A 27,555-nucleotide genomic window follows, 5' to 3' on the forward strand; every position below is an offset into this window, starting at 1 on the left:
CAGGAGCAAGAATAAGAACCACATGGTTATCTCAATAGATGCAGAAAAAGCATTTGACAAGATCCAACACCCCTTTATGATGAAGGTTCTGGAAAAATTAGGAATCCATGGATCATTCCTCAATACAATAAAGGCTGTATATGACAAACCTACAGCCAGCATTATACTCAATGGTGAAAAACTAAAGCCATTTCCTCTTAACTCAGGAACAAGACAAGGATGCCCACTCTCTCCACTTCTCTTCAATCTAGTATTAGAATGCCTAGCTACAGCAATAAGACAAGATGCAGACATAAAGGGGATCCAAATAGGGAAAGAAGAAATAAAACTCTCCCTCTTTGCAGATGACATGATCTTGTATTTAAAGAGTCCCATAGACTCCACTCCCAAATTACTCAAGCTGATTCAAAACTTTGGCAAAGTAGCAGGTTATAAAATTAACCCCCAAAAATCAATGGCTTTTCTATATGCCAACAATGAGAAAAGTGTGGCTGAAATTAGGAAAGCAACTCCATTTGTAATAGCCCCACAAAAAATAAAATACCTAGGAATTAACTTAACCAAAGAAGTGAAGGACCTCTATGATGAAAACTTTAAAATCTTGAAAAAGGAAATCAACACAGAACTTAAAAAATGACAAAATCTCCCATGCTCCTGGATTGGCAAGATTAACATCGTGAAAATGGCAATACTTCCCAAGGCTATCTACAAATTCAACGCGATACCTATCAAAATTCCACCCTCATTCTTCAAGGAAATAGAAGAGGCAATCCAAAAATTCATATGCAACAATAAAAGACCCCGAATAGCAAAAACGCTCCTCAACGGAAAGAACACTGCTGGAGGAATATCAATACCAAATTTCAAACTCTACTATAAAGCCATAGTAATCAAAACAGCTTGGTATTGGCATAAGAACAGACCTCAGGACCAATGGAATAGAATTGAAAACCCAGAAATGAACCTACAGACCTATAGCCATCTAATCTTCGATAAGGAAGCTAAAACAATAGAATGGAAGAAAGACAGCCTCTTCAGTAAATGGTGCTGGCAAAATTGGTTAACTACATGTAGAAAACTAAAGCTAGATCCTTATATATCACCCTGCACCAGAATCAACTCGAAATGGATCAAAGACCTCAGAGTCAAAGCAGACACTCTGAAAACATTACAGGATGGAATAGGAGAAACCCTAGGTCTCCTTGGCTCAGGCCGAAATTTTCTGAATAGAGACCCGGAAGCACAACAAATCAAAGAAAGGTTGGACAAATGGGATTGCATAAGGTTGCAGAGCTTCTGCAGGGCAAATGACATAACTAGCAAGATCAATAGAAAGCCCACCAATTGGGAGATCTTTACTAGCCATACAACGGACAAGGGTCTCATATCTAAAATATACTTGGAACTCAAAAAATTAAACCACCCAACAACAAATCCTCAAAGATACTTTTTTTTTTTTAATCGGTTGTGGGGCTTGAACTCTGGGCCTGGCCCTACCTCAGCTCTTCAGCTCAAGGCTAGTGCTCTACCACATGAGCCACAGCACCACTTCCGGTTTTTCTGAGTGATTTATTGGAGATAAGAGTCTCACAGACTTTCTTGCCCCCGCTGGCTTTGAACTATGATCTTCAGATCTCAGCCTATGGAGTAGCTAGGATTACAAGCAGGGGCCACCAGCGCCCAGCCTCCTTTTACTTTTTAATACTTCCCCAAATGAAGTTTGAGTAATAAACAACATAAAACATAGTTACAAAGCTTTTAGTTTATTTTGGAAGAAATATATTACATGTTAAAACATCACATTAAAATGGTAAAGAGTAAGGCAAATGTGACATAACTGTTTTTCCCAGTGTATTTGTCATCCCTCAGCTTTGCCTAGACTTTTCATAAATAGTAGATACTACTTTTTTCAGTCCTGAGTTTTTACTTAAGAATTTCTTTCAGTATCCCTCAGGCTCTCATCTAGATCTACTCAAAATTGCTTCTCTGTTTCCTTTCAACCAAGTGTAGAACTACGAGCATAGTTCAGATAGGGCAGCATGAGCTACTGATGCCTTTGTTCGTAGAATGGTGATTGGTTATTTAATTTAGTTTAAAGAATGCTGGGGATGGAATTAGTGTAAATCCCAGCTAAGTAAGGGTTAATTATGTAGCTACCTCTTTCAGGACCTCCAGGTCATTCAAAAGAGGTTGGTTTCTTATTACAAACTACTTGCCAAGGTAATTATGAGAGAAAAACCTCTGCTACTTCAAAAGAGAATAAGTTGGCAATTCTTTTAATAACTTGAAGTAAAAAATTTTCCTCGTTTTTATTCTAGGATTATATTGTCAAAATAATAGAAAACTTTTATTCATTCTCCTATTAGTTTTTGATTAAGTTGTTAGTTAAAAGTATAAATAATTTGGATTCCAAATTTATACTTGGTAACATAACTAGAAATGTTTTCAGTACATGCATGTATTATGCAAATTATATGTAAGTTATATTACAAACATTTCAAATTTGGTACATATGTAAAAAAAAGGAAAGAAATAATGATAGGAGGAGACAAAGAGAAAGACAACTTTCATCAATCTTCCACAAAAATCTTAAGAATGTTTCTTTTTAAAATTGGGACTGAATTTTTTCAGTTATTTCCCCTCTTTTGTGGGGAATCACTGGTTTTAAAAGTAAAATATATATGAGCCACAAGGTGGCACTATAATTCCACACTGATTCTGACAGTCCAGAAGTTCCTTCGACTAGGCTAGTTTTTCAAAACTGTGCTCTTTTTTACAAATGTATCTTGTTTATAATTGAAAAACCAAGGTAAACAGGATTTACAAACTATAGTCTATATTCAAATTTTACAAAATGCAGGGCCATATGTTCCTGTATGTTACCATAAAAGTTCATAGTTTTAAAGTGTATAATAACTAAACATGGGAATCCTAAAAACATTTTTAAAGTTCTACTTGTAATTATAATTTAAGGTTTTATATTTTCACAATCAAATGTCAAACCATACATTACAATATAGACAGCTGATATGAAAAACATCAAATAACAGGTGAAACATACAGGAAAAGAAAAATATTCCATCTTTCCAATAATGGGGTCAATTAAATTGTTATTACATTTTTATTTACAAGTCAGAAAAATATGTTTTAAAAATCAATTTCATTTTCTCTTGATTTAAGGCATTTCCTCTCATATATACATATTTATACATATTTGTACACATACAAGACAGATGCATATATATCCAACTTCTCATCATTAGAAAAGAAAACCCACCTCACCATGTGAGAAACCCACCTCACCTCTAGCACTGGATGGCCACCACCAATGTGTGTGTGCTGTGGGTAATAAGCAGGAAAACACTCAGCATGTTCTCAGTGAACCTTATAGACCTGCTTTAATACAAAAGGAGAATCATACCCACACTTTCCCAGCATTAACTGAAAAGGTACTGCTTTGTGACTAAGCATGAAACAGCTATATTGTTTTCTTTAATTTTCAATGAGCTTTTTAAACTTCTCAGTACAACTTACTCATCAGCACAGATGGCAAGACTGTATGTCGGAGAAACCTCCAGGGAACAATATGTAAGTCCTAGTTGGCATGCTTCCAACAGGATGTAAACCACGGTCTTCAAGCCTGTACTTTAAAACACACTACTTAGCACACTGCCAACAAATGTCAACACAAAAACACAGTGCTGTAATGACTTCACTCTGTTAAAGCAAAGAACACAGCTTTTTTCCTAAGTGAAAAGGAGTGAACCAATATTATCATAGCTCAAAAATATTCAAAGTATTTATTCACGAAAGAATGAAAAACTCAGATACCAAATGAAATCCAAATTCCTAATAAACACTGCAATGTATTAAAATTATAGAGAACTCTTAAAATATACAACATATACAGTAGCCAAAATTCTAGAGAAGTTTGTGCAGAAGGAAGTTCTACAATTAGCGACTGGAGATCTTGAGTAACTCTGCAGTTTCTTCAAACCTGAAATAGAATAGAAAAGTGATAGATAAACAATTCACAATCAGTGAGACTTAAGTTATTGAAACTAAGCTTTTGAGTCTAAAATAAATGTGAATATTTTTGTATTCATTTACTATTAATAATAAACATACTATGGCTAGATAAATGGAAAAATAAAGTCAATTCTTGAAGCTTAAATTACTCTAGAATTTTTCAAATTTCAAGACTATTCTAGTTTTGTAAGGGATTAGGCTGTATAATATTTTTATATAATTTCACTTTAGATTTTCTTTAAACTGTTCTTTTGTAAACTAAATGTTATTTGCACTATATAAAACATATCATTAGTGTAACTTTATCAATAACTTAATAAAAAGACTAGTAGTACTTTAAATACTACTGATCTACATATACTTAATATATTAACACATCATATATATACAGATAACTCTGGATTAACTGCCAATCAAAAATATCCCTGCACTCCTTAATCCAGTTAATTTTATTAACAATGTTTTTACATAGCTTGTTGAAATCAAAACAAGTGACTCAACTCACAAACACATAACTGTGGGTGGATTTATTATTCACTGGAGTCTGGAAGGAAATTCCACACCCAACGACAGACTTTTGAGGTTTGCAAGACATATGCACATTCTATGTATATATAACCCAATACAATTCCCTATAGAGAAACAAATTTCTGTGGCCCCTTTCTGTTACTTACATTTTTTTCATCCTTTCCATTTTCTGGATTGTTGTTTCCTTTAATTTAAAAAGCAACAAATTTAGGCGATTTCTCAGAGTGAACCATCCTCACCAATGGACCATGAACATATAAAACACAGTCTGAAACATTGCATTAATGCTTGTTTACTCAACACAAACAAGTATTGAGAGCTTAAGAGGTCCATTTATCTTGCCAATAGAATATACAATTAAATCCAATGTTCACTTTTCCTGGTGACCTTAGAAAGGAAATCTAAGCAATGGTCTGTCTTTCTTACCTCTGAAAGATCCTTCAAACCACAGTAACGAATTGCGGAGGCTCTGGAAGTTGATGATACTGAACTGTAACCAGAGGAATGAGGGACATTCGCAGTCCCCTCTACATTGCTTTTCCTATCTGGGAAGAAATTAAATTTTAGGTTACCTATTCCTTTTACGTCATATACCTATGAATGTATTTCTAGATGGAAGGAAATCAAATATTTTAATATTAACAAGGCTACTAGTACAGATCAAATATAGTTTTAGAAACTGTTCTTTAAGAAAACAACCTACTTTCAAAGATCTAGATATTACAAATTGGCTAATGTAAATTGCAAAATGCACCTGGCTCCCTAGCATATACCTGCAATCCCAGCACTTGAAACACTGAGACAGGAAGACTGTGAATCTGAGGCAAGCCTAGGTACCACAGTATGTCTCAAAAATAAAACACTGGAAAAGACAATATGATCTTTAGTTTGATAACACGAGTTTTAAACAAAAAGTTAATTTATTTTGAAACATAAGCTACAGACTTATGTAGACTCATGTAGACTTCCTTCTTTAAATGGGTGACATCTATTAACAAGTGAACATTGATGAATTGGGTATGATATTTTCTTTGACTCAAAACTACTACAAATTTTGTCACTATTGTTCTGTGGCTGAAAATAAATACCTCTTAAAAACTAGGAGATTTGGCTAACAAGGAACTGGAATACAGTAGAAATATTTTCATAGTTTGCAGCTATGAAAACCGTTTTGGGAAGCAAGAAAAGGAGAATATAGAAAGGATGAAACTGGCATATTTTGTAAATGCATGTGGAAATATAACAATAAAATATCCTATCCCAAGCTAATTTTTTTAAAAAGAGAAAGAAGTGGAGAAAAATGAAAAAGACATCAGAAAATACTCTATTGTGAGTTGACATATATGAAAAAAAGTTCAATATCCACAGATTTCTTTCTTTAAAGAACTAAAAAGTTTAACATTTCAGATATGCCGATGTTAAAGTTTTCCAAGCACTCAATCACAAAGTATCACAGATAAAACCCATTCCTAGCCAGGTGCCAGTGGCTCACACCTGTAACCCTAGCTACTCAGAAGGCTGAGTAGCTACAGAAGCAGGAATTCTTATCTCCAATTAAGCACCAAAAAGCCAAAAGTAGGGCTTTGGATCAAGTGGTAGAACACTGAGGACTTCGCCCAGGTTCCTAAGTTCAAAGCCCAGGATGAGCATACACACACACAAAAAGATCACGTTCCATCAAATAAATCCCATGTATCAAGCATACATTTAAATTTAGCAGCAAAAACAATGCCCCAAGTAAAAAGCAGGAAGTAATCAGAAAAAGCAGATATCCTTCCTTCCCCCAGCCAACAAATCTCCTTTTTAAGGGCAAATTACAAGGCTAGGAATTAGGAGCAGCTATCTAAATCTACGTTCTCTTTGAAAAGGTAAAAATCTACCAAAAGGCAGTATTGAAGATCACTTCAGTTTGGGTAAACTTCACCTACTTTACACATCCTGAAAGGATTAGAAGTCACTACACTGAAATCTAGTTGCTCAGCTCACAATTTGTAAAAGCTAAAGATGAGAGACATCATTTTGAGTCCTTTACTCCCATTTCACCACTTAATAACTATGTTACTGTTGACATAGTGACTGATTTCCATTCTATCTTGGTTTCCTCATCTTTAGAATAAGGATAATGACAAGACTTAGTCTGTATGGTTGCTTGAAGAACTAAATGAGTTAATGCAGTCAGAATAAATAATGCCAGCACATGGATCTATAACATACTGTTGTTACTATTTACATGCAATAGCTGGTGGCTGTTAAATACTTATATATTAACTTCATGATGAATTCTATTATATTCCTCTTCTACAAATAGTAATCACAGGCACAAATCAAAAAATGCAGACCTTTACATTAAAAAAAATACAAAAATCAAAAGAATCAAAACTGTTGCTGGGAAACAGATCCTTGCTACATTAGTCACACTGAAAACAACACTGTGACATTCAGTGACGTAGAAAAGACATTTCTCTATTCTCCACTCACTTTGTCAGCATCAGTCAGGGGGGGTTTACATGCAAGACATTGACAACAATTCCTCACCTTATACATAAGACACACACACGATTACTACTACTTAAACTTAGATTAAAAACTTGAAGTGACAATTTTTGTTACTCTACAACACTGCATTATTCTACAATAATCAAAGAATACAATATCTTTAACAGCTTGAGAATTTAGTCATCTACTATGTACTAAGATATACAAGTTTGGCGTTAGTAGCTTTTACGTTCATTATCTTGTGGTTGTTGTAGAAGCATTTTCATTAAAAAATAAGGCTCAAAGATGCTAAAATCTCCCAATACTCATAAAAAGCACTTTTCTGAAAGCCCTGTGTCATGACACCAGTGCTAACAGTGTTTAAGAACTTACCAAAGGAACTAGCAAGAGGGGTAGACGAATGAAAAAGGGGAGGAGGAACTCAGTTGAGAATTCATTGTATATACAACAAAGCTAAGAAAAGTAAAAGGGAAAGGGCAGGTGGAAGGGGAGAGAATGTTGAAGGAGGTGATAATGATCAAGCTGCATTGTATTCATAAACTACTTTGTGAAATGTACAACTACTTGAAGGTAACTTTTTGTTGTTGTTAAAAAAGAACTTACCAGCCGGGCGCTGGTGGCTCACGCCTGTAATCCTAGCTACTCAGGAGGCTGAGATCTGAGGATCGCGGTTCAAAGCCAGCCAGGGCAGGAGAGACCATGAGACTCCTATCTCCAATAAACCACCAGAAAACCGGAAGTGGTGCTGTAGCTCAAGTGGTAGAGCGCTCGCCTTGAGCTGAAGAGCTGAGGGACAGCGCCCAGGCCCAGAGTTCAAGCCCCAGGACCGACAAAAAAAAAAAAAAAAAGAACTTACCAAAGGGCAGAACTTCTGCATCACTACTAGAAGTGTACTCTTCACTTGCATTGGAGTCCATAAACTCATTCTGGAAAGCACAGAGAAATGTTTAGAAGAAAATGAAAAGAAAAAGTGTCTCACTTTGTACAACTAAGTATAAAATATAAAGATGGCACAAAAATGAGATGGAGGGGGCGCTGGGAAGGTGGCTCAGTGGTGGAGCGCTTGCCTTACATGCATGAGGCCCTGGGTTCGATTCCTCAGCACCACATAAGTAGAAAAAGCCGGAAGTGGCGCTGTGGCTCAAGTGTAGAGAGCAAGCCTTGAGCTGAAGAGCTGAGGGACAGCGCCCAGGCCCAGAGTTCAGGCCCCACGATTTACAAAAAAAAAAAATGAGATGGAGGTAAGAAGATCATGGTAAAAGAGTGAGTCCATCTAGGAAAACAGGAAAGAAACCCCAAAATGGCGAGGAGTGTAGTTAAAGTTGTTAAGCCTTGCCCAGCAAACATGAGGCTCTGAGTTCAAACTTTACTTCTACAAAAAACTAAATTCCTCTTTTAGCCAGGTGCCAGGAGCTCATGCCTGTAATCCTAGCTACTCAGGAGGCAGAGATATAAGGATCATACTTCAAAGAGTCTGTGAGACTCTTATCTCCAAATAACCACCAGAAAACCAGAAGTAGCACTGTGGCTCAAGTAGTAGAGTGCTCACCTTGAGCTGAAGAGCTCAGGGACAGTGCCCAGGCCCACGACCAACAACAACAAAAAATTCCTCTTTTACAACTTTCCCTACAAACCGAAGAGGCCATTTTTACTATTAAAAGATAGATTTAAGAAAAAAAAAACCCTCAAGGTTTTCGTAAACAACACAGTATTAACTCAATTTATAATTTTTTTTTTTTGGTCGGTCATGGAGGTTGAACTCTGGGCTCTTCAGCTCAAGGAGAGCTCTCTACTGCTTGAGCCACAGTGCCACTTCCAGTTTTCCATTGGTTTATTTGAGACAAGAGTCTCAGACTTTCATGCCTGGGCTGGCTTTGAACTGTGATCCTCAGATCTCAGCCTCCGGGGTAGATAGGATTACACACATGAGCCATTGACGCCCAGCTCAATTTATAGATTTTTAATATTATTTTATGTGATAAGTCAGTCCTGGGGCTTGAACTCAGGGCCTGAACATTGTCCCTGAGTTTTTTGCTCAAGGCTAGTGCTCTATTACTTTGAGCTGTAGCTATCAGAATTGTTTTAAAAGCAGAGAATGAGATAGGGAGAGGAAGAGAGATGAGACTGATTGAGATACATAGTTTACTTATGTGTAAATGTCACACTGAACTCTCTCTTGTATAACTAATATATGTTAACTTAAAAAGATTATAGCTGAAATACATGTGAAGAAAAGAAATACCTATTAGGAAAGTATTTATTATTTGTTATATTCACTATACACTATGTGGAAAATAAAGTATGCAACTTGTGGACAGGGATGGGAAGGTGAAACTGGTGGAAAGGTAAAGGAATGACACTGTCCAAAAAGAGTTATACTTATTACCCACTTTATGAAACAGTAATCCTTTGTACAAGACCTTAATAATAACAATAAAATATATACAATATAATGTACTGTTATAGAGTTCATTCATACATATTACTATATATACTATCTAAATATTATATATTGATGCTACATTTATATTATATATCCTCTTACATAATAATATATAACATATTAATATGTGCTTTTCACAAATCTGCTTTAAATTTTTAAAAATATAATTTCGTTGCTATTCTTAAGGTATTGTACAGAGGGGTTACTATTTCATAAGTCAGGTAATGAATACATTTCTTTTTGTTTTTATTTATTTTTTGCCAGTCCTGGGACTTGAACTCAGGGCCTGGGCACTGTCCCTGAGTGTCTCTGTGCTCAAGGCTAGCACTCTATCACATAGCACCACTTCCAGCCTTTTCTATTTATTTGGTACTAAGGAATCAAACCTAGGGCTTCATGCATGCTAGGCAAGCACTCTACCACTAAGTCACATTCCCAGCCCATGTACATTTCTTTTTGGATAATGTTACCTTTTCATTCACTTTCCCCCTCCCATCCCTGCCCACAAGTTGCATAGTTTACTTTTCACATAGTGTATACTGAATACCATGACTGCATTTGTTTACCCTTCCTCCCTCCATTCTGTGTCCCTTTCTCTCCCCCTAAAAAAAAAAAAAAAAAAGCAAAAACCACACCACCACAAAACCCCACGTTTCCATCTCTTGGAACTTGTTTTGATAAACAGTACTTAAATTGATGAGAGAAGTTATGCCTTTGGGTTCCTCCCCTGAGAGTATTCTCCTTTAGTCTGTGTGTATATGTTACCATGTCCAGTTGTATTTTAGATGGGAGCTTTCACAGAGGACAGGAAACATGTGTTGTGTGGCTGGGTGTCCCTCTGAGCTTGGTTGACCTCACTAAACATGATTTGTTGTAGGTCCATCCATTGTCCCTGCAAATGGCCTAATATTGTTCTTTCTAATGGATAAATAAAATTCCATTGTGTATAGGTACCACATTTTTTTGATGCACTCATCCATTGTAGGACATCTGAGCTGTTTCTGTAACTTGGCTATTGTGAAAATTACAGCAATGAACTCATTAGAGAAAGAATATACCTTCTTAGACAAGAGTATTTCTGTTTCCAGAAGAGTAACTCGACTAAGAAGATTAGTCCAAGTCTTCTCATCTACCATCACTTTTCCTTTAATTGCACTTTCCAACATGTCCAACCTTTGTTCTATACACGGCAACTTTTGAAGCTTCTCATGGCACTGAGTAAGCATTGTCTCAAGTGCAGCAATCTCAGGAATAGATTTTATATCCTAAAATGATTAAGGACCATAATTAAATTTAAAGTCATAATATGAACTGCTACTCCCTTACACTGATTAGTGTAAATCCCCATAGCACTGTGTTGTTTTCCACAGTTAGGAGTATGAGTGTTCATAGAGCTACCTGGAGCCAGCCTACTTGAATATTTAAATCAGTTTGTCGTGTACATGAGCTTGATACCTCCATTTCCTTGGCTAAAAAGAAATTACAGAAATAACTACAGTTTCTATTTAATGATTCTTGTGAATACAAGAGAAGTATAACAAAATAGCTTCTTGAAACAACACCCAGCATAAAGCTAAGAAGAAATGACCAAGAAGACACAGTGTTGAGATTATTCGTATGCTGTATAATAGGAAATAACCCCAATGACTACCTGGTAGATTTTTGTTTTTGTGCTGTTACCTAGTCTTGAAATCAGAGCTTTTTGATCTTGCTTGGACTTTTCACCCTTAATCTCTCTCCAGCCATCTTCTTTTTGTTGGTGAACTGGAAATAAAAATCTCGTGGAGGAAGTGGCACTGTGGCTCAAGTGGGAGAGCACTAGCCTTTCGCTGAAGAGCTGAAGGACAGTGTTCAGGCCCAGAGTTCAAGCCCCATGACAGACAAAAAAAAAGAAAAGGAAAAAAAAAATCTGGATTTGTCTGCCCATCTGGCTTTGAAATTTGATCCTCAGATCTCAGCCTCTGCAGTAGCTAGGATAACAGGTATGTGCTCCCTATGCCCCAAAAAACTCATTCTTTTTTTCTTTTTTTTTGGTTGTTTGTGGGTCCCAGAGTTCTTTTGCTCAAGGATAGTGTTCTACCACTTTGGGTCACAGCTCCACTACAGGTTTTAGAATTAACTGGAGACAAAATTCTCACAGTGACTGCTCTGCCTAGGCTGGCTTCAAACTGTGATTCTCAGATCTCAGTCTACTGAGAAGCTTCGATTACAGGTGTGAGCCACCTACACCAAGCACAACTAATTGATTTTTGGTGTTTTTTTTTTTTTTTTTTTTTTTTGGGGGGGGGGTCCGGTTGTGGGGCCTGAACTCTGGGCCTGGGCGCTGTCCCTCAGCTCTTCAGCTCAAGGCTAGCGCTCTACCACTTGAGCCACAGCGCCACTTCCAACTAAATTGATTTTTAAGTAATGATAATGTACAAACAGTATGACATGATTAATAATATAAAAGGCTAGAAGTATTCCAAAGCATCAATTCTGAAATATTCGTAAATGTCAAAATAAGAAATAGAGGGATATACTGAAAGAAAAAAAATAACACTCTAAATTCTTACCTGTTGCTGGGTCTTAACTTCACACACTTGTATTTCAGGAATTACTATTTCAGTAGTCTTTATGCAATCCGAATCAAATTCTTCACTAACATCTGTTACTGAACTTCCTGCATCATCAGGAAGGTCAACATTATCTTCATTGTACAGGTGACGGATCACCAGAGCTTTTTTCTGTATAGTCACAATATAGTTTTACTTCACAATTATTTTAAACACACACAGTAATTCTGCAAAAAGCATATCCATTCTTCTTCAAACATTAAAAAAAGTTCGCTACTACATAATGAATCAATACACTATACACTTACTACAAAGGTTTATGTACAATGTGCTTCAGACTTTATAGTTAATTGGAGATAAGATTCTCACAGTGACTGCTCAGCCCAAAGGCTGAGGCAGGAGGATTACAAGCCCAGGCTAGGCCTAGCTTTACAGACCCTGTTTCTAAATAAACAAACAAAATATTATAATATAATTTACAAATAATCAAATAGGATGCAGTACAACTTTCTGTTAAATTACAATATATTAGACTTTCAGCTAATGATTCCAATGTGTCTCAGTGAATTACCATAAACTTCCCTATTATTAATAAAAGGCTCTTTATATATTCCCATGTTTTAGGGAGGTCACATATATAAGTAAAAGTAAATGTACATGATTATCTAATGTAACTTACCCAAATGACTACTACTTTACCTAGGAAATGGGGCAGAATTCAGAACTAGAAATATAATCTTGTTCAATTTTACATTTCTATGCTATTCTTCTATCTTTAGGAATGTTCCTCAAATAGTACCTAGAATATGCTATTAAAAATTTTCACAATGCAGGATTTTGGATGAAATGTTTTACGAAATGCACTTGTCTACTGGATTCATTATTCTCTGCATGTTTTTCTTTCATACCTTTCCTGAAGTGATAAACCTGCTAGTGACATCAATTCCAACAGCTTCTGCAACGTTCTCATTGCTTGAAGAAGGTTCTGCCTTATCACAAACCATTGTCTTTCTTTGGCATGATGGGGTCTTAAAAAAGTATTAGATATAGCAAATTTTGTGAAAAGCATAATATGGATTTAAATTCCAATACCACTCACTCATTTCTAAAATAGAACTGACAAACAATTCAACTCTAATGAAACTACATTTCATTTAAAGAAAATCAGCAAAGCATGGTAGCATACATCTTGGCCTCAGCAATTGGAAAGCTAAGGCGATGAGTTTGAAGCCAGATGGGGTTACACAGTAAACTCAGGGTCACTTTAGGCTATCTATTAAGACTCTGTGTCAAAAACAAACAAATAAACAACAACAAAAACACAAAAAAGCTTGCACTGGTAGCTCACACCTATAATCCTAGCTATGCAGGAAGCAGACATCTAAGGATCATAGTTTGAAGCTAGATAGCCACAGCAGAAAAGTCTATTAAGACTCTTTTCTCCAATAAACTACTCATAAAAGGCCACAGTGGCACTATGGTTCCAGTCATAGAGCACTAGCTTTGAGCTAAAGAAGCTCAGGACAAACACCACCACCAAAAAACTCCACAAAAAAATAATAACCCAAAAATCCCACACAAAAACATATAAGAAGTAAGAAAAATTCATCTATGAATTGCTAATTTGGGACTATCAATACTAAGTCACAGATGTGTAAAAGAAACCAGTTTTTAAAGCAAACATGAGACTTTATAAGGTTATTCAAATTTGTGAATAGCACATTAAATTATACTATGTAATAATTTGTAATCTAAGATTTGATTTCATATACTGAAATACCAGATCACCTGGTATTTGTACAAAAATCTGTTCATAAAATCACCTTATCAAGACCAGACAATTCCCTGTGTTTTTTCATCACACAATTCAAAATATCACAAGTAATTTGAATTTTCCATTCTGCAAACCCACATTGTATGAATTGCTTTTTGGTCAAAATTGGTTTATAATCAAACTGATCACGAAGAAGCTGTAAAGAGAAAAAGTATAGTTAGGAGCACTTCTTTAATTCAAAATGATAAATTGCCACCCGGACAGTACAGTAATTGCTACCTTTGAGAGGACAAGAATGGTCAAGCCATTAACTAAAGGTTCTAAAAACATTTATAGAGCTGGTTTAAGTCATACCAGTAGAAAATGTATGCAGATAGAAAATAGGTAGCGATATACCAGAGAGATGGAAAAACATAAGATAGCATCAAAAGGTACTAGAAAAACTCCTTATTCATTAGAATAACATACCAGATATCAAAAAAGTCATAGTTCTATTTATTTATAATTCTACCACTACATAATCTTTACACAAGTCAGAAGGCCTTCTGATCTCAATTTTCATTTTTTGGTCATGGGGCTTGATCAATTTTTCATTTCTAAATAGACTACAATGGCACAGAGTAGATCCCTAGAATTTCTTATAATGTCACTTAGCCTTCTGGATAAGCTTTCTGGGTCTCAGGCTAAAAAAAAACCAGAAATATAACAGACACTACATATTAAATATTTAAGATTAGATTCAATAGAAATATAGATTCTAGTGTCAGTATAAAACCTGACCTCATACCTCAAAGAATTATCTCAAAGTTTCAGTTCCTTCTTACAATGAAATTAACTCAGAATTGTATGAATTACAATTTTTTCCTGAATATGATTATATTTATAATCTCTACCCATTACAAAACTTTACTAAAATTCGATAGAAAGCAGGTTAATAACAGTCAGTGGTATATTGTAATTATTAAGGTAGCAAACTTCATAATGTAAATTTAGTCTATAGTCTATATGAAAGTATTTTATCAACTATTCATACTATATACACAATCATGCAACACATGACATTTTGGTCAATGAAAGACCACATATACAAAAGTTCTCTCACAAGTTACAATGAAGCACTATCTATACAGGTATACACTGCATTGTGTTACAACACTGCTTATAGTATTCAGCAGAGAAATATGTTACTCTGTTTGTAGCCTAAAACAATATGCTACAAAGGTGCCAGGTAATGCAGTAGGATATACCATCCAAATTTATGTGAGCACATTCTGATGTCTGCACAGTGACGGAATTAACACAATTGTTAGAATGCATCTTCACTGATTTAACAGATGGGAATTGCACACTTCAGGAGTTATTACCAAAACCTTAATTTAAAACATTATTCAAGCTGGGCACCAGTAGCTACTCAGAAGGCTGAGATCTGAGGATCACAGTTTGAAGCCAGCAAATCTGTGAGACTCTTCTCTCCAACAAACTTCTCAGAAAAAGCCAAAAGTGGCAGTGTGGTTCAACTGGTAAGAATACTAACCTTGAGCACAAAGAGGCTCAAGTATAGCACTCAAGCTATAGGAGTTCAAGCTCCAGGACCAGAAAAAAAAAATCATTCAGTAAAGTCAGGCTCTGGTGGCTGATACCTATAATCCTAGCTATTCAAAAAACTGAGATCTGAGGATCATGGTTCAAAGCCAGCCAGCACAGAAAATGAGACTCTTATCTCAATAAACTACTCAAAAAAGTACTCAGCGTGGCTCAAGTGGGAAAGTACACTAGTCGTGAGAAAAAAAGCAGTGCAGGGACAAAGCACAGGCCCCTTCCTGAGTTCAAGCACTAAGATTAGAAAAAAAGAAATCATTCAGTAACCTTTAAAACTCATATATTCATAATACCTTATAAACAGTGTCGGTAAAGCAAATGTCATTCTTTCCTACAAGATCCACATCAGATTCCATCAGAAGTTCTGTTAGGTATGGAGAGTATGAGGTAAGAGAATAGCTGATGATGGGCAAAGATGCTGCTGGGTCTCCTTTTATCAAACTATAAGGGAAAAAGAAAAAATAATTCCGAACGTTGGATAGTCAAGGAAGTATTAGAAATGTGAAAAATATAAACTTAACATTACAAGCATAGTAATTAGATAATGCATGATGCTCCAGATGCTGTCTCCTGATCTAAATCACTAGAGAAAAACTGCTATGAAGTAAGGCTGCTCATCTGCTCATGTACTCAGAAAATGACAGCTCATTAGTGCCAGCAGTACACTCAACTACAGATTTTCTAAAGCTCAGTGTTACTTGGCGTACTTCATTTGCTTCGATGTACCACTTCTCAAAGACTACTTATATTACTTCATTTGCTCTCTAGACAAACTTGCAAAGGTAAATTTTTATGAAATATGTTAGAGACCAGGAAAATAGGGATGGAAAAAGATATATTGTGATTGGGTAAGTAGTTTTACTGCTCATATGAAATTTGTAACTTCTTAGCTTTTGCTAATTTCTCAAGCTTAGAAGTATCCTACTCTTCTGATTGTCACTCTTTATGAATCATTTGCCTAATCTTGACTTCCACAAGGTTATCTTCAACTGTCTGTTCCACAGTGATGTCAGTCAGAATGACTCCATTGTAATCAGTATCTATGGGAGACAGACAGAAGAGATGTTCTGTTTTCTAGTTAGCTACTCATGTCTTTGCTAATTCTCACACAGTACTTAAGTCCTGGGTACTACCCCTTTGCTGTTTTTGCTTGAGGCTGGCACTCTATCACTTGGGCCAAAGATCTACTTCTGGATTTTTGCTGGTTAATTAAGAGAGTCTCATGGTCATTTTTGCCTGGGCTCATTTCAAATGATGATCTTGATCTCAGCCTCCTGAGTAGCAAAGATTACAAATGCGAGCGACTCATATCCAGCTATGCTTTCTCAAATATTTTAAGCATTAAATAAGTTTAACTAGTACTCAAGACAAAAATCTTTATTTTTTTCTTTAAGAGATTCCTATCAAATTATATACTATCTCAAATTATTTGCAAAAAGAATACAAATAAGTTTTATATTACAGCTTACCCTACATAATCCACCTCTTTAGGATAATTTAGTGCACGAAGCACTTGTTCAAGGTTCCGTAAGCTTCTCTTTAAGTCACCTGTTGCCATGATGTAACATTAGATTCAGCTCCAACTCTTGGAATCTTCTAACTTTCTACCTAGGAAAAAAATTCATTAAAAATTGCCTAAATGTTTTGAAGCTTCTCAATCTTATTTTGTACAGATTCTTATAAGTACTTACATATATATCTTATACTAGCTCTATCTCTGAACTTAGTATCTTTGTATTCATCAAGTACATTCTGCCTGTATCTATTATAAATTCCTGAACAAAAAATTAAGCTTGACTATTTTCATTTGTCCTTATAATGTATTTCATAGGACACTTACATCATATGACTTCCATAAATGACTATTTTTATGCTTTTAGAAAGTATGTAATATAATTAGCAAAATAGTAGAGATAAGGAAATTTAGTGCAGATTTAATCGTTATTCCCAGAGCTCTGACCTCACCTAATTGTCAATTCGTTGCTTTTTTATCAATAAGGAAAAAAAATTTTGTTAAAAAAAAATCAAGTTTAAGGTAGGTTCTGGTGGCTTATACCTATAATGCTAGCTAATCAGCAGGGGAGATATGAGGATCAAGGTTCAAAGCCAGCCCAGGTAGACAATTTAAACATAAAACTGAAGAACAGTAATGAATTATAACCTAAGTATATCCATAATAGAATCGATCAGTAAAATTAAATACATAAAAAATAACAATTTCAATACATATAAAAAGGAATTTGATAAAATCTGATATTTAATAATAGTTTTCTTAATTAAAGAAAATGGCCTATATTTGTTACTTTAAAAAGGGCTAATATTTTTACTGTCACCATGAACCACATAAAAAGAGATATTATGCAGTTTATAGTACAGATTCCATCATTAAGAAACTTTTAATAATACTAGAAGAATACAGTTTAAGTAGACAGTTCACATGTATGAAACCACAAACTAGACAAGGAGGAAAAGAGACAGATAGGAAACTGAATAGTATACACTGTAAACACTCATGGAGATGTCACAGCTAATGCATGCTAAATTTAAAAGGGAGATAGACAGTCAAAGGGACAGAGAGAGACAGGGAAAGAGAGAAAGAGGTGGGAGAGAAAGGAGAGAGGGAGAGATGGACAGAGAGAGAAAGATGGCCAGAGGGAGAGAGAGAAGGAGAGAGAGGGAGGGAGGGAAGTGGAAAGAGTGTTTTTATAGTGTTGCCTAGGTTCCTCAGAGTTGGCTATAAATCTGTCCAACTGATTTTAAAAATGAAGTTGTGAAGATCATTAAAATCACGTCTCCCATTCAGGTATCACTGGATCACTGGACTCGATATATTTTGTTGTTCTGAATGAAGCTGACTAATAATTACAGCAGATAGCTTACACTAACCTTTTACACTAACTTAAAACTGAGTATCAGAAGTAGAGAAAAAGCCAAATGGTTCATGCCTGCAATCCTAGCTACAAAGCTGAAACCAGGAGGATCATACTAGAGGCAAACCCTAGCAGAAACGTTTGTGGAGTCCCTTTCTCAATGAAGAAGTATAAGGTGACACTAGTTAGTCATCCCAGCTATGCAGGGAAGCCTAACTCATCCAGTCTGGGGAGAGGACAAGAGAGACCCTATTTCAAAATAACCAGTAAACTTCAGGGCTGGCTGCATGGCTCAGCAGTAACCTAATAATCACAGGCCCAGACCGATAAATCTCAGGACTGCTCCCTCCTGCTCCCCCCCCCCCAAAAGAGAAAGATCAATAAAAATTAATTCAACTTTCTACAAATTAGGAAAGAAAAGCTTAACTAGGATTGAAAAGATTAGGAAAGTAGAGCTAGTGGCTCTTGTGGTCATATATGCAATCATTAAAAGGGTTGCAAATTATTTCTTTTAATAGGTTAGCCATAATCCTAAAAGAGTCTAGCCATAATCTGAAAAACTAAAGTTCATTAAGATTGATTTTTCTAGTGAGGAAAAAAAATACGCATCCCTCCAGGGAGGAGGAGAAATATTTGAAACCCCTGGAAAACACAAGCCAGGAAAACAAGCAGTACTTACTAAGCCTTCTATGTAGTATTCTATGAACCAACTCGATGGATCTCAGCTCAGAAGATCCAACGAGAACCAATCAGTGTATTATTTCCCAGCCCTAGACCACAAACCAATTCTGTACAGATGAGCCGCCACAGCTCTTCCCCTGACTTTATGATCAAAACGGGAAAGCGAGGAAGGACCAAGCACCGGTGGCTCAGGTACTGTGAGCCTGGCTACTTCGGGAGGCTGAAGTCTCAGGATCGCGGTTCAAAGACAGCCTGGGGCAGGAAAGTTATCCAGACACTGGAGACTGATTTCCAATCCACCACACACTCGGCTCTTTTTTCCTCCTCTCCTCTCCTCTCTGCCCCCCCTTCCATTCCCCCCCCCCCATACACACACAGAAGTGGAGCTGGGGCTTAAGTGGTACAGCACTGGAACACCAGTCCTGAGCCACCAAGCTCGGAGTACCCCAAAACACCCCAAACACTAAGAAGAAGGGGGGGACGACCCCGATCGCGCAGCGCCGGACGTGAAACGAACGAGTTACATGATACTCCCCTGCACACCTTTCTTTTAAAAGTTCAGGGGAAAAAAAATCCAAGAGCAAAAAGCGTTCGGATGACAAAGACAAAGCCTCCGAACAACGCGAACCGCTCGGGCAGGCAGACGAAGCCCGCCTCGGGTCCCGGCCCGCCGCCGGGACGGAACGCAGAGGGCCCGGGCGGCCGTCCGCCCCTCCTTGGCGCCTCCCGAGGGCCGCGGCTCGGCTCGCTCGGAGAAAGCCGCTCGGGCTGCGGGCACTGCGTCGGAGGGCCGCGGGAGGAAGGCAGTCCCCGGAGGCCGCGGCTGAGCGCCCCCGGCCAGCTGCTCCCAGACGCCCGGCGCCGGCCGCGCCGCTCTCGCGCCGACGGTTTGTACTGGGAACGGCGGGCGCCGGCCCGCCACGCACCGCGGCCGGCGCTGCCGAGCGGCGGGCGCTCAGGCCGCAGATTCCACACACCGCCCTGCCCGACCGCGGAGGGGAATCGGCCCGTCGGAGCGAGGCCTCATTCGCTGGCCCTCCTTCACGCCGCCCGAGAGAAGCCTGTGTGCCTTCAGTGGTCAGCCTCGCGGTGAATACACGGCAAACACTGTCCAGGCATCCGTGGCGAATCTGAGGAGCCGAGGACCCACCTGGTTCTTCTTTAGGGGCGGCTCCCTACGTCACTTCCGGCAACAATAGGAAACGTCAAAACCCCGGCGGTGGGCATCTCTGACTGGCGGGTGCTCCGAGTTCGAGGGGTCCGGGCGCTCTTGCGGGTGCTTCGGTGGCCGTCACCTTCACCGGCCTGAGCAAGTCAAACTGGGACCGGCTTCTCCATGGCCTGGGCACCGGTTCCCGGCTGAACAGTTTCGGTCTGGTGGAAGGCTCCCGCGCAGAGGCCGATTCGTCGCGGCGGCGGTGGAGATCGCAGGTCGCTCAGGTACGGCCGTCGGCTCGGATCACGTCTTCCCTTTCTTTTCTTTCTTTTTGCTTGCACAGTCTCTTTTTCTTTTTTTTTTTTTCTTCTCGGAAATAAAGACAGCCTAGCGCCGGGCACTTGGCTGAGACTGACCGACCTGCAGGAATTGACGACCAATGACCGTGTAAAGCGTGTTGATTGACAGCCGTGGTGACTTATTAGAAGGAAGCCTCGCTATCACGAGGCGGGAGGAGATGAGTTTCTAGGCCATTGAGGAATAGGTCAGCTGGGGGTGTCTCTAGGTAGTGACCTTGGGTCATTCCGAAAGAGTGGACCGACAACGAGGGTTACTTTGCTCGGGTCCACGTGTTGCTCTCGGGTAGTTAAGTGGCCGCCTACACAGAAGTTGTTGTTGTTTTCCTACTCTCGAGTAATGTGAGTGCACACACGCGGCGGGTCCTGATGCTTACTGACTGCAGCCGGCAAATATCGATTGGAAAGTTTGCTAAGTTCTTCCTTTGCCTTGTTTCTCTGTCTGGCCTCCAGTCTCTCATGTGATAGGTGCTTGTATTTTTTTGTTCGGTGAAACTACATAAATCCCACTTCTCACTCATTTAATATGGTGTAGACTTTAGTTTTATATTCTATATGTATCCGGTCAAACTTCTTTTATACGCGATTTTATATATGTATATGTGTGTATATATATATATATATATATTACTTTTAAGGATGCTGTTTTTCTCCCAATGCATATATCATAGCCTTCATTGGCAAATGTAGCCAATTTATTGTTTCATCTTTCTTTCTCCTATTTATTTACTTATTTATTAGCTTTTGTTTTGTTTTGCCTAAGATAGGGTCTTGCTGTGTAGCCCAGGCTGACCCGGATCTTGATATTTACCTCAAGCTTTCCTCAAACTCTAGCTCTTCGCCATGCAGAGTCAGGAATGTGAGGATTAAAATAACCACATTCAGTCCTCTTCTCCCCTCACTTTTTTTTTTGTTTAATATTTGGAGTTTACTAACTGTATTCCTGAAACCGAATCTCCACACTAGTAAGATACTTCATTAGTGATCTATGGCTAATTAACAAATCACCCCCAAATTTCACTTAGCTTAAAACAAGAAACATCTCTGTTTTTGCAAGCCAGTGATTGGGGTCCAGTTTAACAAACTGGTTTCTCATTCTTCTCACAAGATTTCAGTCAAGCTGTAGTTAGAGGTTGTGATCTAGTCTTAAGGTTACTGAGGTGGAGCAGGATATGCTTCCTTGTGCGGGATTATCCCCCGTTGCTGGTAGACCTAGAATCTCCACCACGTGGGTCCCTTCTTGGTATCATTCAAATGAGGCAGCCAGCTTCCCAACACATGCAATACAAAAGAACATCCTAGACCTAAAGATTTTACAACCTATTCTCAAAAATAATATCCCATTACTACTGCCCTTGATGTATTTGTAATGACTGTAAGCCGAACTCAAAGTAGACATGGAGAGGATTACACAGGGCGTGAATCTCAGGAGACAAAGATCTCTGGATGACGTTTTGGAACCACCTGCTGCACATATCCTGGCTAATTACTTGGGTAATAAAAACTGAGAAAAATTGTGGCCAACAGAATTGCCTTTAGCCAAAGAAAAATGCTAGATTGTAGAGGAATAAGCAAATGTATACTAGCTTTATCTCTGAGGAAGGGTTTTCCAATTATCTGAAGAGGCGAATTTCATATTTTGTTTACCTTTCGTATTTTTCTTGAAATGCTTTGCATATGAGAGGCCTGTATGCTTTATGGTCTGCATGAGCAAATAGGTCACAATTTGATATACTTTTATCCATTGTCCTTTCATATGTTTGATATTGATCAAGCTAGGGAGTGGTGGTTCATGCCTGTAATCTCAGCACTTCAGAGGCTGAAGTAGGAGTATTTCAAGAGAGCAAAGGGCAGGTTGGAGGGAGGAAGTTTTTAACTGAGGGCATCAAGCTTGCTTGGCTTGTTTGGCTGGCACTCTGACCACTTGAACCATGGCTCTAGCCTGGCTTTTTGCTTTCGTTTCATTAAATTATATTTTATTGTTATTGTAAAGGTCTGATAAAGAGTACATCTTTGAACAATGTACTTCTTCCCTCACTATCTCCCAGTTTTTCCCTTCTTACCCCACCTACAAATTGTATAGTTTATTTTCAGGAGTCTACTGAGTACCACTGCTGTATTTGTTTACCCTTTGTACTACCATTTCTGTGCCCCCTTTGACTCCCCAAAGACAGATAAATAAACAAATGAGACAATAGGAAAAGAAAAATAGCAACAAAGAAAAAAACCTCTTATTTCCATTTCCTGGAATTTATTTAGGTAAATATTATTTTACATGATCAATGCACACAGGTATTGCACCTTTGTGTTCCTCTCCTAAGAATATCCTCCTTTGGTCTCACTGTGTATGAATGGCTGGATACCTAGATACCAGTATAGTTTATCGTGTGTGTGTGTGTGTGTGTGTGTGTGTGTGTGTGTGTGTGTGTGTGTGTGTGTGTGTGTGTGTGTGTATTGTGTAACCATCCAGTGTTTCTATTTGTAGATTTATAGGCGCATTCTAGTTACTACAAATGAGGGAAAGTATGTAACTTACCTTTTGGGGAGTCTGGCTTACTTCACTTTATATGACTTCTTCCAAGTCTTTCTATTTCCTTACTAATGATACTGTGCCATTCTTTCTGATGGATAAGTAGAATCCCATTGTGTATATATGTCACATTTTCTTGATCCCTTCTTGCACTGAGGGGCATCTGGGTTGATTCCATATCTTGGGTATGGTAAACAATACTGCAATAAACATGGTCATGCAGATAGCTTTAGTGTGGCCTTGTTTGTGGTCTGTTGGATAAATATGCCCAGTAATAAAATTGCTGGCTTGGTAACAGAGCCCCACAGATTTTCTGCCCATGCTGGTCTTGGAACTTTGATCCTCTGTATCTGAGCTTTTTGGAGTTGCAAAAATTTCTGGTGTGAACGAATGGCTTCCAACTAGACTGAGAGGTTTGGGGTTTTTTAAGGAGAAAAGATATGAAAGAACCAAGAGTAAGTACAGATATAATGAAAAGACAGTGGTAGTCATTGTGTTGATGTGATCAAATTAGGATTTGTAAGGTGTCTTACAGACATGCTTTGGATATTTCTTTTAAGCGTTATTTGGAAGGTGCCATCTTCTTTTTGTATGGCCTGAATACTCATCACCAGCACAACTTTTGTCAGTGGTCCATATAACCTTTCTAGAAAAATAAGGTACAGTCTTTGGGTTATGACACAGTTTTGGCTGTGACCCAATGTGACTGCCTGTGTTTCTTCCAGTTTATCTCTTATATCTCAGGTGCTTCCTATCCACCTGAATATGACAAGTCTCACCGTGTAAATGTCCAGCCTTACTTCTTTCCCAGGTCCTTGGAAATCACTATTCTATATTCTGTGTGTGGTTTTGACTATTTTGAGTACCTCACATAAGCAAGATCCCTCTTATTGTCTTTGTGTTTTGTTTTTTTTTTTTGGGTCCGGTCGTGGGCCTGAACTCTGGGCCTGGGCACTGTCCCTCAGCTCTTCAGCTCAAGGCTAGTGCTCTAGCACTTGAGCCACAGCGCCACTTCCGGCTTTTTGCTTTTTGCTTATGTGGTGCTGAGGAATCGAACCCAGGGCCTCAGGCATGCAAGGCAAGTGCTTTACCACTGAGCCACCTTCCCAGCCCCTGTCTTTGTTTTTTTTAATGTAGTATTGACATCTTAACAATACTGTTTTCTAATCCAAAGTACAGTTTTTTCATTTATTTATTGTATTTTGTGTTTCAGCATTACAGTTTTCATTGTAAAATTCTTTCGCATTCTTGATTAATACCTCAATATCTTATTTTTGTCACTTATAAATAGAATTATTTTTTTCATTTTTCTATTCAGATTGTTCAGATTGTCCATTGCTGGTTACATAGTAGTAGATTTAAAAAGAAGCAATACAATTAAAAATGAGAGTGATGAGAAGTGTGGAAATTTTCTCTGGAATTTAAAACAAATAGAACATTTCTTACTGAACATCTGAAGAAATTAAGTTAAATATTTCCTGATTTTTAGTTATGTATCAATAACAAATCTTCAGTTTTATGTTGTTTAGAACAGTACCAAATTACAGTACAGGAACAAAATCTTCAGAAAACAAAATAATACTGTAAACCTATCTGAATTTAAAGAAAAACCTACAAATCACATACCATTTAGTAAGGAAAAGTACTCTTGCAGAACCAGATCTTTAAATTTAATGAGTGAGGGCTTTTTTATGTGTTCAGTGCACCTTGTGACCCCATGGTACTTAGCTGTTTGCCTTTTCTTCTTAGAAAGACCTCCTCATGGACTTGCCCTTCTTTCATTTCTCTATAGTTGTTGCCTTTAAATTTTGGCAATGCGATTCGTTATCAGGGTGTTTTTTTTCTTTCTAAGATTTGTCTATCTAAACTACGTTGGTGGTCTATTCTTTGGGATATGAAGAAATAAAATGCTAGGCTACAAATCTGATTTTTAATGTGTCATAGAAATTATTTTGTCAGAAACTCTCCCACATCCTTATGCCATTGAATAGTATTACTTTATATAACCTAAAGATGTTTAAAACCTAAAATAACCAGACAAGTTGGTACTCTCGACTTAGAAGTGCCAAAAAATCCTTTTTAAAAGTCTATGAAATTCCTTACCTTTAAAATTGAATAAAATTTGTTTGAGAGATAATTCTTTTGTATATATTTTAGACTTTTATCTGAGCTGGGACATGGTTTACAAATTCCTGTGTTTAAATAAGAAATATTGAAGAAAACTAGCCATTTATAATGAGACACTTAAATGAGTTTAGTCTTATGCCTGCCAGTCATTACATACCAATGGTTTACCACTGCTCGTTCAAAAAGAGCTTTATAGACCTCAGACAAAAGTATTTAATCAGGTTGTTTGCTTCAGACCTCCTTGCTTCTATTTTCATCTTTCACTGTGTGGATTTTATATAGATAAGCATTATATAATTCATTCTTCATTATGTGTAAGCATGTGCCATTTGAATATTTAGTGCCAAGGAATTACTGAAAGGATTAGTGCAGTTACCTTTTCTTATGCTATCTATACCTTATTTGGTATTTAATTTCCTGCATAAGGATGTATTGACTAAAATTGCTTGATATTCTGCAGATACATTTATAATAGATACACAACTGCTCTGAAAAATAATTCTATTTCCTTTATAGAAATACTACACTCTGGAAAAAGGCAAACATTAACCTCTTTTAGAAATGAAATGATCTATTGGCAGTAGATAGTACTATTACTATTCTTACCAGTTTTAGTAAATTGGTATTTGATTTCGTTTTTGTACCAGTACAGGGTTTAAACTCAGGACCTAAGCACTGTCCTTAAGCTTTTCCACTCAATGAGTGGAAAACATGAGCCAGTATGTTGGTGGTTCATTGGAGATAAGAATATTATAGACTCTTCTGCCTAGGCTGGCTTTGAACTAGGATCTTTAGATCTCAGGCTCTTGAGTAGCTAGGATTACAGTCACAATCCACCAATGTCTAGCTATTGCTAATGTTTAATTTGTAGTAGTTTCTAGGTAGCAGTTTCTATGTGCTGTGTTGTAACAGATTTTTTTTACACTAAAACTGTAGTTCTTTGCTTCTAAAAATATATCTGACTAGTATACCTGCTTCTTAGTTTTTTGTGTTAAATTTTTTAAAAATTGACCCAGCCATTATAAATTATTTTAGTTAAGACAAAAAAAAAAAAAAGCAGGTATGTCCTGTAAGTATGACCAACAAAAAGGCGTAAACAGTGACAGAGGTAAAAGATATGAGAATGGCGGGTGAAAAAACAGATGGTAAAACATCTCTGCCAGCAGTCTTTCTAACAGCTCTGGGCATGTGGTTTGGTGGTTAAGAATAGGAGCTTTGGATCTGATAGGCTTAAGTTTGAACTCTAAATCTGTTTGCCAGCAAGGAGGTGAGTGCTTGACACAAAGTATTAAGTAGATAGTTTGTAGCAAAACAATAATGTTACTGGCTACATGCTTTGTATACATGGACAGAAACTTTAAGGGCTAAGTCACACACCAGAAATAGTCCAGTAGTCCATGAAGTTTTTCTTTCCTATCTTGATGTAAAAAAGTTATCTGATCTTAAAAATAAAATTTTCTGATTAATAAGAGAAATCTCTTATTTAATATTTTGATGTTTTTCTTCACTGGGTCCCCTACACTGATAATGCTCTTTCCTTAAGTGGTATTTTTCAGTGTATTATAGGGATAGCAGTTATTCCTGAACTCAAACACAAGGTTTCTCACATTTTTATGCTTGGATTCCTTAACTATTAGATATCTGGTTATAGTTAGGTTATATCTATTAGTCACAATAACTTTTGTATGCCCTTTGACCAAAGTCACCAATTTTTCACATTCTCCCACCTCACTTTATTATTTCTTCTACATAATCACACCTCTCAATGTTATTGAATCGTTTTAGGGTAAATTGTATACATGTCTTGCAGTATTTGCTCATCTTTCTTTGGCTTTCATTGTCTTGGTGATTTGGGGATGGAGGGACAGTAATTCTCTCCTCTTAAAAGTTTCATTTGAATTTTCCTGAAATTCCTCATAATTAGATTCACATTATGGACTTTGTCTGGAATACAGTATAATTTATGTTGTGTCCATCGCAGGGTGTCACATCCAAAGACACATGAAGTCTTTTTGCCTTTTGTTGGGAAAAAAAAAGGCTAACTTTCAACATCTATTTAGGTTATACTATTTCTTATATTTCAATTAATAAATTTAATATTTGAAGAATTAGAGATATGGATAACACACAAACATATACACACAGTATTTGAGTAATATGTGGGGATATACTTGGAGAGAGTCTATAAATTTTCCATTCTTTATCAAATTCCATTCAGTATCCATTGATGATTTTTGCTTGAATTGTTTTTTTTTCCCCTTTGGAGGTTATAAAGCAGGGATTTTATTCTGTTGGGGGTTTTTTTCTTTTTCTTTTTTTTCTTTTTTTTTTTGGTCAGTTGTAGGGCCTGAACTCTGGGCCTAGGCACTGTCCCTCAGCGCTTCAGCTCAAGGCTAGCACTCTACCACTTGAGC

General features: G+C 37.4%; 2 protein-coding genes across 9 annotated transcripts in view; one reads left to right on the forward strand and one right to left on the reverse strand.

Moving 5' to 3' along the window:
• Positions 1-1,747: 1,747 nt before the first annotated feature.
• Positions 1,748-20,206, reverse strand: Cep44 (centrosomal protein 44). Of its 6 annotated transcripts, none has more exons than XM_070016460.1 (11): positions 20,123-20,206; positions 16,891-17,025; positions 15,715-15,862; positions 13,872-14,018; positions 12,957-13,076; positions 12,049-12,219; positions 10,555-10,761; positions 7,910-7,979; positions 4,984-5,102; positions 4,704-4,741; positions 1,748-3,997 (listed from the first exon to the last, which is right to left on the reverse strand). In XM_070016460.1, the coding sequence occupies exons 2-11, from the start codon at positions 16,977-16,979 to the stop codon at positions 3,955-3,957; spliced, it is 1,152 nt and encodes a 383-aa protein (XP_069872561.1). In that variant the 5' UTR covers positions 16,980-17,025; positions 20,123-20,206; the 3' UTR covers positions 1,748-3,954. The 6 variants fall into 6 exon arrangements, with proteins under 6 accessions (XP_069872561.1, XP_069872562.1, XP_069872560.1 ...); XM_070016461.1 differs by having other exon boundaries at positions 16,891-17,029; positions 20,123-20,203; XM_070016459.1 differs by lacking the exon at positions 20,123-20,206 and adding an exon at positions 19,516-19,856.
• Positions 20,207-20,329: 123 nt separating this feature from the next.
• Fbxo8 (F-box protein 8) overlaps positions 20,330-27,555 on the forward strand; it is a 41,863-nt gene continuing 34,637 nt past the window's right edge. For 2 of the 3 annotated variants that reach the window (XM_070016464.1, XM_070016465.1), the window contains exon 1: positions 20,330-20,412. The gene's annotated coding sequence lies outside the window, so the exon portion shown is untranslated. Of the gene's footprint in view, positions 20,413-20,735; positions 20,827-27,555 lie in introns of those variants that run through there. The other variant, XM_070016467.1, reaches the window with a different exon arrangement.

This window comes from Dipodomys merriami, unplaced genomic scaffold (genome assembly GCF_024711535.1).
Source record: "Dipodomys merriami isolate MVZ:Mamm:240054 unplaced genomic scaffold, mDipMer1.0.p SCAF_12, whole genome shotgun sequence".
NCBI lineage: Eukaryota > Metazoa > Chordata > Mammalia > Rodentia > Heteromyidae > Dipodomys > Dipodomys merriami.

Bases quoted from the DNA above. Each gene is read 5' to 3' on its own strand.
- Cep44 (XM_070016460.1), bottom strand. From the start codon at position 16,979: ATGGCAACAGGTGACTTAAAGAGAAGCTTACGGAACCTTGAACAAGTG. The intron at 12,220-12,956 runs GTATGAAAGAAA...GTGACTATACAG, and splicing joins GGTTTATCACTTCAGGAAAG to AAAAAAGCTCTGGTGATCCG. The intron at 10,762-12,048 runs GTAAGAATTTAG...TAATCATTTTAG, and splicing joins AAGTTAAGACCCAGCAACAG to GATATAAAATCTATTCCTGA.